Raw genomic sequence first — 12,621 nt, forward strand, 5'->3', positions numbered from 1 at the left:
GCACCAAATGGCCCATGCAAATAGAAAATAAGTTGCGAAAGGATAACAAGTAGTGACAAGATCACAATAGACCATAGTAGCGCTCTGCCGCTTGAGTGACATCCTACAAAAGCAAAACATTGTTTATCTAGAATTGTTTCCAAGAGTAAATCAATAAGTTTGGTCTCAGAAAGGTTATTATGTTATTATTAATATTAATTTGTTAAATATATAGGCTAAAATGGACGTACAACATGAATCAGAATAAAAAAGTTCAGCAGCTACTTGATTGTATGAAAACGAATAAAAACGAGCAAGAAGAATTTGGTTTACCTGTTTCGAGAAAAACCAAACAAAACAAGTAGAAGAAGCTAGCAAGTTCCCAAAGAGATCAAACTGCAATTAAGTACGGCAGCTGCAATAATGAAATCATCAAACACATTTATAAATATTACACAGGCACGGCTATCAATCAACTCCTTGAACTAAATAGTTTCAATTGACTGAACATCATTTCATTGTAATGTAATGTAATGTAATCTGTAACCTAATTCTAGAGAAATCAATTAGTAATTAGGTCACCTTCAACAGTATTCACGATAAACATAATTAGGCATTTGCATTATTAATCCAATGCAAACATTTTCGCCCAATTAATTCATACTCATGCTAGATTAAGAAAATACCTGCAAAAAGTAGTAATGATAAGAGAAATAACACCCCGCATTATGGGTGGATATCATGTCATCACTTGATTATATTATTATTATTATTATTATTATTATTATTATTATTATTATTATTATTATTATTATTATTATTATTATTATTGTATTGTTTCTTCAATCACTGGATGATGGATGCGAAGGAACCTATTCTTTCATTTTGATTTTGATTTTGATTTTGATTAGACATTCATCGCGTCTTGTAATGTCATCTGCGTGCCTGCATTAGTCACCAACCAAAAGTTGATACATGCATACAGACACATAACTAACTTATCTTACGTTAAGTTGTTACAAGTCTATTTTAACAAATTTAATTAGTAACATTTTAACTTTTATTTTTCCATGTTAAAGAATCGAAGTTTAAATAAGGGGGTGTTTGGCCTTGCTTATATTTTTGTGTTTATGCTTATATTTTTTTGAAGCTTATAGCTTATTTTATATCATTTGATAAGCCATTTTTAAGTGTTTGGATTAGCTTATATTATGCAAGTTGATTATACATCTTAATAAGTTGTTAAAACCATTATTTTAATTTGTTATAGTAATAAGTTACTTCAATATTATTAATCCATCACCTTTGAAGGCAAATGAGTAATTTACCTTCTTAAACAAATAAGCTTCTTCAAATAAGCTAAATAACCATCTTCAAATAAGCTTTTACAAATTAGCTTATATAAACTTATAGGCCTAAGCTAAAAAAGTTAAACCAAACACCAAATGAAGCTTATTTTATAAAATAAGCTAAAAAGGCTATAAGCTTTGCTAAAAAAGCTAGGCCAAACACCCCCTAAATGCATATCTGCAATGATTATGCGAGGCATATTGCTTTTGGCAACAATTGCGAAAACTAGAAATGACAGTTGTCAAATTGAAAGTATGCGATTAAATCAATGTCACAGGCGTTTTGCATCATATAAAATTTGAAAGTTTATATAAATGTTAATTAATTTATTATTACAACATAAAATGCAATTATAAAAAGTAAAATTTATATAGACTCTAGTATCCCCTTACCCAAAACAAAACATGTTGAAATGAAACATCCATACCATGTAATATTTACAAATATAACGACTTATTTTGATATAAATTGTGTTTTTTGGTTTACACTACACTAGAATTTTGTGGTAAATATGTGATGATGGTATGTATATGATACTTGTTATATGTTAAAACTTGATGTTATTACGGGTGTGTTTGGAATTTTTTATTTCTTCTTCTTATAACTTATACTGATTAAATCAGTTATTTTTGTGTTAAAAAAGTGTTTGGGAATACATAAGTTCTTTTCCATATCTCCTTATCCACAAGGCCAAAATATATGTTTTCAATAAGTTAGAGTTTCCTAACTTATCTCCTTATCAAGATCCAAAATTCTCATTACACCCTCATTCCACCCAGCTCTTTAAAACTCCACCTACCCCTGTCATTAATTACCGATCGCTTATCCCCTGCCATCGATCATTATTCTCAACCCTAACTATGCTTCAATCATTGAATTCACACACCTAACTCATCAATTCGAGTAACTGTCACTCTCAACTATCCCTGCTAACATTGAATTTGCTCCTATAATCTTCTTATAATACGAACCTTCCTCGTCTCCTTCTATCAAAAAAATACATGGTGGTGTCCAATTGAGTTTAAGCATGTTGATTCTCATGTAATTGGTTTTACAACAATAAGTTAAACTAACACTTTTTAAAAAACAACTTATTGTCTTATGTTAATCCAAACACTTTTTTGAAAACTCCTTATTGAAAAGCATAAGACCTTTTTACCTAATCACAAAATACCTTGTACAATTTTACCTTAAACAAGTAAAATCCCAAACACACCCTAAAACTTTGAAATTGAAATTATTAGTTTTTAGATAGAAAGTAGGAAAAGTTTTACTATCATGCACACATAACAAAACAAGGTTTCCGAGCTAGTATTCTAACCTGCACTCATTAATAGTTTCATACCATATGCACATCTAATGTTATAGTTCAACAGCATATTAACATCATCATCATACAATACCTGCTCATACCTTCAGTATGGTGATAATATCATCTAAAAATATTATATAGTGGCATTTTATAATAAATTCTTTTAGGTGTATCAACAAGTCAACAACACTCCCTCCTTACTTTTTCACCTTTTGCTTCTTCTTGGTGCTACTAATTGGATTCTTTACCACATATTTCGGGACCGTATCGCGCATTATTTTTGGGGCTGCAAAACAAAAATCAGACGGTGATAAATGGCTGCACTCGGGGTGCTCCTTAAGGTAATCCACCATACCCGGGGTCGTTCTTATCTTATTCCCTTGAGGGGTCATATACTGCACATCCATTTTAGTGTAATCGCTTCTAAGAGTACATATTCTCTTGAAACCCTTTGGTGTTTTTGACATGTTTGGTTTGTCCATGACCCAGACATGAGACGAATCAACGCTGATGTCAGCAGGTTTCTCACATGTGGTCCCCGGGAGTTTGTTGCAAACAAATGGGTCGGCGGTTTGGGTACATCGGAACTCTTCAAAGTGTTCTTCGGTTGCTAGTTTCCTCCATTGGTAACAGGTGTTGCATTGCACAGCAAAGGCAACAATCTCACTTGTTGATGTTTTCTGCATTAACAATTAACCGGGCTTCAACAAGGGCAGACGTGTAATTATACAATTTAATAGGAGATGATGTATGTACGGAAGCTATCCATGTATTCCAATTGTTTTCATTAATAACAACAGTACATTTAAACTAGAGTGAACTGCGGTTTTCGTCCCTGTGGTTTGTCCAAGAACGAAAATCGCAAATTTAAAACTATTGGACTAAAACCGCATCATTGGACAAACCACATGAACGAAAACCACAATTTACTCTTTAAACTACTTTAATTTATACAAAGTTCGCATAAAACACGCCGAATTACGAAAATACCCTTCAGTTTAAATAACATGACAATTTTTACCTATAATGTGTTCACACTTCATATTCAAACAATTTTCCCCAAATTACCTGTTCTTGTAACCTAAAACTTTCTGGTAACCGATGTTGAAAGACCGATTCAAGATCAAAAAATTCAAAAAAACCGAATCTAAACAAAAACTGATGGTTTGGTTTTATGTTTTAGTAAAAACCAAACTTACAGTTCAGTTTGATTTTGAATGTAACGAAAACCGAAAGAAAACAAAAAAACCGAACCGATCCTATAGATTTTCATTTTTATTTTTGAGTTAATTGTTTTTGCTTCTGATGTAGACCAAATAAAAGAACTCAACCCAAAAGAGTAGTCTATGGATATAGAAACTCATTTGGCCTATAAACCCCACATCAATAACTCATACAACCCATGTGGGACAAATCTTATATCTTGCAATGGTTTAGTGTACCTTATTTCAAAATGAACATAGTTTGAGATTCAATATTATTATATATCGCACAAGCATATTCGCATCATATAAGTTCCATGTGCATGAGAATTAGGTGAAATTTAATAAAAAAGAAATAGAAATATATAAACTAGGAATTGAGGTGGTTTAAAGCCCTAATCACTTGCGAGCCAAAGTTATTCGGAAAATAGGAGAAATAATATAGAGGAAGTGAAGAAGAGATTGTTAGGTTAAGTTACCAACGTAGAAGAAGAGGCAGAGGCTGGTGCAGCCTTGGGAGTCTCCGGCGAGTTGTTTGCAGATCCTCCTTTCTCCATCATCGGAGTCACACTCACCCACCCAGGCCCAGTGTTTTTCTTTTTATCCCATTCACAAGCCCACTCCAACATTTTATTAATTAGTTAAAAATATTTATTAAAAGATGTTTTACTCTCTCACGTCACGTCACGTCTATACGATTTAAATTTTCATACCTACGGTTAGAGAGAGAAACGGTTAGGCACCTTCAGTATTTCTCGTGTTTAAGAACTGAACTATTTGTAATTCTATGAGTATTGATGTTTGGTATTTTTGAGTATACACTCGGTTTAGGTTTTATTTCAATCAAAACGATTAATTTGTTAATTGTTGTGATATGTGACTTATAGGATTTTAATGATTAGCTTGAGTGAGATAAAGCATACATTTGTTCTTAACTGAGTCACACCGGCAAGTAACCTTTGGTTATTGGTGTCGTGTTTACATTTGTTGATGCCTAAGATTTGACTAGTCAGATAACCAGATTCGTTTGTTGATACTTAGTTACATGCTTGAGCTCAGGTTGGATTTTTTTCTTGTTAATTGTTTGCAAGTGGCTTAAGTGATTGTGTTGCTTCAAACTCAAACCATTGCTAGTGTGATCAGCACTCCAAAATTGTTATATTATAATGTTAGGAATCAGTTGTATTTTACACTAGCCACATACTCCTCGTGGCTCGATGCCCTATTTACCCTAATTAGTTTAAGGTGATTTCTTTTTTTTTTTTTTATTAGACCACGACAATCTAGATCACATGTTCATATAGTAACTTAATCAGCTTTGACTGTAATAGATTCCAAGCATATAAATAGGCAACAACCAGTTTAACCTTTGACCAAAAACTAGTTTCAATTAGTTACCAATATTAGAAAATCCGATATTTGTATCTCTACTTCCCATGCTAAGGGCACAAAGAGCGAATTCCTTGAAGCATCACTTTCACCGATCTAACAAGTGTCACTAGATTTGGGGGTGTAGTGTTCCTATTTTCCTCAAATCAAATTCACCGATTTCTCCTTCACGATTATCAAAATTTGTTCTTACTTTCACTCCCAAACCAGTGAATATTTGCATTCCAACCCCGTTGGCCATTTCCCCTATTTGATTTTCACCTCATCATCTTCCACCTTAGCACCTTTCACCTCCATCTCGTCCATGTGTTCACTATTTTGGGAACCAGGGAACCCACTTCGTGTGCCCTAAAACAATAGGGTATGAACGATTGAACGTTGGCTAAGATAATCGGGAAATTTTCAATTAAATAATATATTTTTATAATTTTATATTTTCCATTTCCTTCACCTGCAATCACTTTAAAAAAATTATTAATATTTGTTTTCTTTAACAATTTTCCTAGTATCTTCTTCTAATTTAAATCATGTAGCAAATAAAGATTTCAACCATCCCATTTTTATAACATGATAAACCGATTAAGGTGTGAAATAAGAGCCAATGGTTCAAACTCGATATAGTATAATCTTAGTCGTTAAAAAGAAAAAAAAAATTGAAGTTTTCAAACTTCAAACACAAGTGAAAGGTATTGGTGAGTTGAGCCAAAACATCACAAAAAAAGCTCAAATGAATTTGTGTATACAAAATTGATTATAATCTATTATTAAGGCTCCTGCTTTTTCTCCAGGTATATGTTTTATTTGAACCTAAAACTATTCAATTATTTTTCATTACAAATTTGAAGGTTAAATAAGTGTTTACAGCTTATATAAATAATCTCTTAATTTTACAAATATAAAAAATTATTCACGAGATCCTCTATGTTTGACGTGTCAAAATAAAAACCTTTCATAGATTAAACTTTCTCAAACTCCATTTCACTTGTAGACAAACCTTTCAAAGTCATCTTTTTCCCTCTTCCTCAACTGCCTTCTCTTTAGAGGCAAACCGTACATCCATCTCAAATGTATATGCTTGATATCCTCTAGGAGTAGACAATTGACCCGAACCGGCACTACTAACCGATCTCTCGATGTCCTCAATTCCAGCTACAAGTGGCATTGGCCTTTCAGGTATTGCAGGAACCGGTAAATCCATATCTAACATTTTCAAAACTTGATCCATTGTAGGTCGAGCATATAACTGTGGGTGAGAAGAAAGAACCGCAACCAATACATACTTCTCCATAATCTCGGGTGGACCACATTCCGCCATACCACCATCAATAACTTCTAATGGCGTATTGTTTCTCACCATTGACCAAGCCCAATCGGCCAAAAGAACCGCTTGACCATCACCTAACGACAAAAGAGCCTGTTTTCCACTCAATAGCTCTAAAAGTACAACCCCAAAGCTATAAACATCACTCCTTTCTGTTAACTGACCGTATAACGCGTACTCCGGGGCAACATAACCCATTGTACCAGCAACCCGAGTGCTCACATGCGTCGCACCCTCAGGTGCAAACTTAGCCAGCCCAAAATCAGCCACTTTAACCTCGAAATTCTCATCTAATAAAATATTACTAGTTTTAATATCTCTATGAATAATCCCAGGCTGGACACCATAATGCAAATAAGCCAAACCACGAGCCATACCTAACGCAATCTTCCTACGAACAGGCCAACTTAAATTGGCTCGTAACGACTCGTTACCAAAAAGATGGTCATGGAGGCTCCCATTCTTAACCAAACCCGTAACAATAATCCGTTGGTAACCTTCAAACGGCGTGGTGGCGGTACAATATCCTCTCAACGCCACCAGATTCACATGACGGACACTCGCAATCACTTCAACCTCGTGCGCAAAACTGCCATCACCGGCCGCAGAACAGTTTTTAAACCGCTTCAATGCGACTTCCGTATCGTCAGGTAAAACTCCTCTATACACATTTCCGTAACCGCCTCTACCAATAATATTATCTCTGGAGAAGTTTCTGGTAGCTTCTTTGATATCATCAATCGTGTATCTTATTAAAGTCGTGCTTCCGGTGTATGAATCCAAAGCAGAGACTGTATAAATTCAGCTTTTTTACGTCTTTTACGGTTATACCAGAATCCGATTGCGGATCCGAATAGAACGATAACGATTACGACGGTAATAACGATAACGATGATAACAGTTTTGGTGTTTGTTGTTTGCTTTTGAGAAATTAATATTGAGAGAGAATAAACAAACTGCCGTACCTCTATCGGTAGGACCGAGTTGATTGATAAACGCGGCGGCGTAGATGAACGGATACGCGCGGCAGTCCGTTAGGTTTCCGACTGATTCACCGTTCAAATACGACGCCTGGAGGTTCGAAAGCGCGACGGTGCACGACGAACACGAAGAGCCGGTGAGAGACTGGTTACACGCTGAAACGACGGCGTTTAACGACGGTTTAGATATTTTGTTTTCAAATTGTTGACGGTTAGTTATGTTCATACAGCCAGGGACGGTGATCCAATTCGTTTGGAAGCCGCAGTTCCGGCGGAGGTCAAAGTTAGGGTAGAAGTAATCGGAGAATGCTTGGTAGGCCGTCCAGCATGACTCGGCTGTGTTTGGTGGTGGGACAAAGGAGGATGTGCGACGGAGGTGGTCGGATTCTACTAACCGGAGAGCTTGCTGAGCGTAGCGGCAGACGGTGGAGGAGTCGATGGAAGGGCGGTTGGAGCCGACGAGGCGGCGGAGTAAGTCGAAGTTTAGAGAACATGAGACGGTGTCGTTTTGGCTGGTGGAGAGAGGTGGTGTGAGGATAAGGAGTAGGTGGTGGTGGATGGTCATGGATGGTGGGATGTACAAGTGGTGATGCGAGATGTACTATGGTGAAGCATGGGGTAAGTGGAGTGTAAATATTCCGGTGACAAGGGATGTGTTTTGACTTGTTTTAAGCAGCCATTCAATGATGGATTATATCTGACGACAGGTTGCAAGACACGTGGACTTTTAGTTATGGCCACGTCAGGTGCAATTATCTTTTTTCCTTTTGCTTTCTTCTGGTATTATTTTATAAAAGATGGAATTAATTATTCGCACGAGGTCTACTAATTGAACTTGTGTGTGGAGGTTAAACGGGTATAAACGAGTATATAAATGAGCTAAACCTGAAAATTATGTGATGAACAAGTCAAAGCTTAATCTTCACCTTTTCTTATTAAAACGGTGATTGTTTTGTATTTAGGCTACCGCACTCTTTAAATTTGAAGAGCACCGTTGTCCCACTCTGGCCAAACAATGTTGTCTTAACCATGCATACGTTGACTTTTAGAGTTTGACTTGGGCGTTCTCCGAGAAACCATACCGTTGGCTGCCACTTGACAGTAGTTGTGATATCTGAGATTCATACTGATAACCTTTGCACAAGATCTAACTCAAAACCTTCATTGTTAATACTCATCCAAAGTGACACAAATAGGAATTAAACTTAAATCTCCATTAGAAAACTCAAGCCTCCTACCATTAAATCACATATAGATGCTTAATCTTCACCTGACAGGCTCAAGTTGGCTCATGAACTTAAATAAGTCTTTTTTTGAACATACATGTATGATTAAATTCATGAGAGTAAATTTTAACGTAAAAAATGACACTAACCAATAAAAAAAATTGTGTTTCTTTTTAATTAAATCCAAGGACATAATGAGAATATTTAAATTATTGTAGTTGGTAACTATTAAAGATTTAATTTTATTGTTTTATTTATATGTTAACTAATATTAAAAAAATATCATTCTTTTGTGTCAATTCGTATATCAACTCTCAGATAGTTTTCTTTTAATATTTATTTATGTTTAATTAAATTAAAAGGCTTTTAAAGATTTTATTTTTGTTATCTTGTCATCCTACATTTAGATCAAGCAAATATTATCATTGAATCAGAGATGCAGATTTTGATTAGCAAATCATGCAATTGATTCAATCTCCACCAAAAGAGGGTCTACCTAATTCAATTATGCTCCAATTATACATCATGTAAATCCAGCGATAATCAGGTTATATTTGTAATATCATATTCAAGTCTGTGCCATCATTAATTCTAGAATTTACAGTGATTTATAGATGAATCATATAATGGTTAACCATGATTCATTTATAACAATTATGATATTTTTGGACTATTCCTTATTTTTATCATGATTTTTATTGAATTCTCATTAATCAAGTGTCATAATACGTTTAAATTTGATTACGTTTTAGGTAGAAGAACAAAACCAATAATTGTTAGATGTTCAACATAAAACACATACATTAAAGGATTAATTTCATTATAAAACACTTCATTTACCTCCGTTTCTCAACCCACATAGTCTTGTCCATACCGTAATCTAAATAAAATAGGGTTAATGGATAATCAGTCGACTTAAAATCATGTCGAGACAATTGAGTGTGTTTCATATTTTTTTTCGAACTATTAACTTTTATAAACAAACCACAAAAAGAAGCACACCCCTCTCCACAAGCCGGAGAGGAGCCCCAATAACCCAACTACTTAAACTTGAAAGAACACCACTTAGACCAACTTATCGATTGTAATTTACAATTAGATTTGCGTTTAAACCATAAAAAAGCCTAGAGACTTAATTTCTCCAATTATGTCTTCAACCTTTAAACGTTGCCTTCAAACAACCTCTCATTCCTAGCTTTTCAAATACTCCAACATGTGTTTCATATTTTTTAAGTGCAATTTTTAATCACTTTTTTTTTGTTAATTGACACGGTTATGTTCAACTTTACAAAAATGTAGGTATATTCAGTTATTCTTTTATAAAATGTTTTGTCTGTTTATTCGTATGTTATATGTCTTAAGACTATTTTCAGGATGAGGTTTGCCCCACTATTTAATTCAGGATGTGGAATTCGTCTAAAGTATACCTCGCGAGACTCCTGAGAAATCACCATCCTTGATTATCATTTTACCCGACTAGTCCGACCCTGTTAACACGAAACTCAAATGGGCTGATCCGGTTAACAACCTATGTGGGAAATATGAAATGGAAAGTGAAACATTGTTAAGTATAATATATATAGTTTGCTAACCTGTTGGTCAAAAAAGTACGGAGTAATAACCAAAAAGGTTAGTGTGTCCGTGGTTAAATAGAATTACTTTAGTTTTAAGCTTCAACTTTTAATGATAGTTAAAAGATATCATTTATACCTTCAACTTTTAAGCTTCTATTCAGTCAATGCATCCATCTATTCAAGATTCATTACTTTAATTTCGTTAAAAGTTTGTTTTCAACAATACATTACTTTTGATTATTATTATTATAAAAGATGTTCAAAATAACATATCCATTTTCTTAAACTCGTATAAAAATCTAAAGTATACTACTAAAATGCGATAAACTGTTTCACGAATCTTCTTAATTTTCTAGTACAAGAACATCTCCAACAAAAAGGAGCCTTTAAGCCTTTACCTTTTTATTATATGTGAAATGTTTATCAAGTATCTATTTTTTCACATATACACTTTTCAAGTATAAAAATAGTAGACCTATACATTAAACAAAATGAGGTGGAAATAAAAAAACATCTGGTGCACATGAACCTGACACCCGAACCTCCCACGTAGGCTCGGACAACCGTTGGCTGTTCTCGAATCAAACAAAAAACTAATAATAACAATACACAAACATAAAACATAAACATCACCAGAACTACTTCACTTCTTCATCGCTATCATCATCATCATCATCATCATCTTCTTCTCTTCAATTCTCACTTATATTTTTCCAATTGTATATTCCTTTTATTCTTTAATTTTTGTTTTTTTAGGTGTCCAATTCATTCCAATGAAGATGAACATCACGAACCGATATTTGGTACTCTTTATTATTATTCTCATCCACCACTTTCAACTCTCACTATCAATTCTAGACCCAGCTGATTTCCTAGCACTCCAAACCATCCGTAAATCACTAGACGACATACCCGGTTCTAATTACTTCTCATCATGGGACTTCACCGCCGACCCATGCAACTTCGCCGGAGTCTTCTGCTCCGCCGACCGAGTCATCACCTTAAACCTCGGTGACCCACGCGCCGCCTCCCCTGGCCTCTCCGGCCACCTTCACCCCGCCATCGGAAAGTTAACAAGCCTTATAGAACTCACAATCGTTCCCGGAAGAATCACCGGAACAATTCCGGCCACCTTGTCGGACCTCAAGAGTCTAAGGTTTTTGGGCATCAGTCGGAATTTTATCTCCGGCGAGATTCCGGCGAGTTTGGGTGGGCTTACTGGGCTACGGACACTTGATCTGAGTTATAATCAGTTCACCGGAAGTATTCCTTGGGCTGTCGGAAGCTTACCGGCGTTAACGAACGTCGTGTTATGTCATAATAAGTTATCCGGGTCGTTACCGTCTTTCATTTCCCAAACCCTAACTCGGTTGGATCTCAAACATAATAATTTATCCGGTTCAATACCTCCCGGGTTTTTACCATCCTCTTTACAATATCTTTCTCTCTCATGGAACCGGTTTTCGGGCCGGGTTGATTACTTATTACCAAATTTAAACCGGTTGAGCTATTTGGATTTAAGTTTGAACCGGTTCACAGGTCCGATCCCGAGTTGCGTGTTTGATTTCCCGATAACTAATCTCCAACTCGAAAGGAACTTGTTTACCGGCCGGGTTCAGCCCGGGAAGGAAGTGGCGATCGAGACCGTGGATCTTAGTCATAATATGTTGTTTGGAGAGGTGTCTCCGCTTTTCTCTACCGTACAGAATCTTTATCTTAATAATAACCGGTTCACGGGTTCGGTCCCCACAACGTTGATGGATCGGTTGAAGGCGGGAAATGTTCAATTGTTGTATTTGCAACATAATTTTTTGACCGAGGTGCCGATTAAGCCGACTGAAGTGATCCCGGTTAGTAGTTCGGTATGTTTACAGTATAACTGCATGGTGCTACCTGTTCAGACACCGTGCCCGATTGAATCGGGGATACAGAAGACCCGGCCCACATCGCAATGCGTGCAGTGGAAAGAGTTGAAAGGGTAAAACAAAGAATTTTGGTATTGTAATGTATTGAAGTATTATATTCTTTGATTTTTTCATTTTTTATAAACAATTTAATTGATTCTTTAAACCGGTTTCATTTATAACTTGATTTAGGGAAATGTTTGTAGTCAATTTCATTTATTACTAAGTTTTTATATTAATGATCCGGTTATTTGTTTATTTATTTCGTGTAAGGAGATGTTTCGCTCATTTTGTTAAAATGATGTAATACAACAACATGTTGCTTGAATAAAGGGAATGCTGTTTTGAATATGTTGTTATTTGTTGCTACTCCATATTATGTGA

General features: G+C 35.3%; 2 protein-coding genes and 1 pseudogene across 2 annotated transcripts; 1 reads left to right on the forward strand and 2 right to left on the reverse strand.

Moving 5' to 3' along the window:
• Window positions 1-2,664: 2,664 nt before the first annotated feature.
• On the reverse strand, window positions 2,665-4,455 carry LOC143588900 (methyl-CpG-binding domain-containing protein 4-like). The gene is made up of 2 exons (XM_077069797.1): window positions 4,323-4,455; window positions 2,665-3,321 (listed from the first exon to the last, which is right to left on the reverse strand). The coding sequence occupies exons 1-2, from the start codon at window positions 4,401-4,403 to the stop codon at window positions 2,839-2,841; spliced, it is 564 nt and encodes a 187-aa protein (XP_076925912.1). The 5' UTR covers window positions 4,404-4,455; the 3' UTR covers window positions 2,665-2,838.
• A 1,642-nt stretch (window positions 4,456-6,097) lies between these two features.
• On the reverse strand, window positions 6,098-8,326 carry LOC143588895 (putative LRR receptor-like serine/threonine-protein kinase RKF3 pseudogene; annotated as a pseudogene).
• A 2,780-nt stretch (window positions 8,327-11,106) lies between these two features.
• On the forward strand, window positions 11,107-12,378 carry LOC143588899 (uncharacterized). The gene has a single exon (XM_077069796.1). The coding sequence runs from the start codon at window positions 11,107-11,109 to the stop codon at window positions 12,313-12,315; it is 1,209 nt and encodes a 402-aa protein (XP_076925911.1). The 3' UTR covers window positions 12,316-12,378.
• Window positions 12,379-12,621: the final 243 nt, after the last annotated feature.

This window comes from Bidens hawaiensis, unplaced genomic scaffold (assembly GCF_021521415.1).
Source record: "Bidens hawaiensis isolate Kalapana, Puna unplaced genomic scaffold, B.hawaiensis_p1.1 tig00036873_1, whole genome shotgun sequence".
NCBI lineage: Eukaryota > Viridiplantae > Streptophyta > Magnoliopsida > Asterales > Asteraceae > Bidens > Bidens hawaiensis.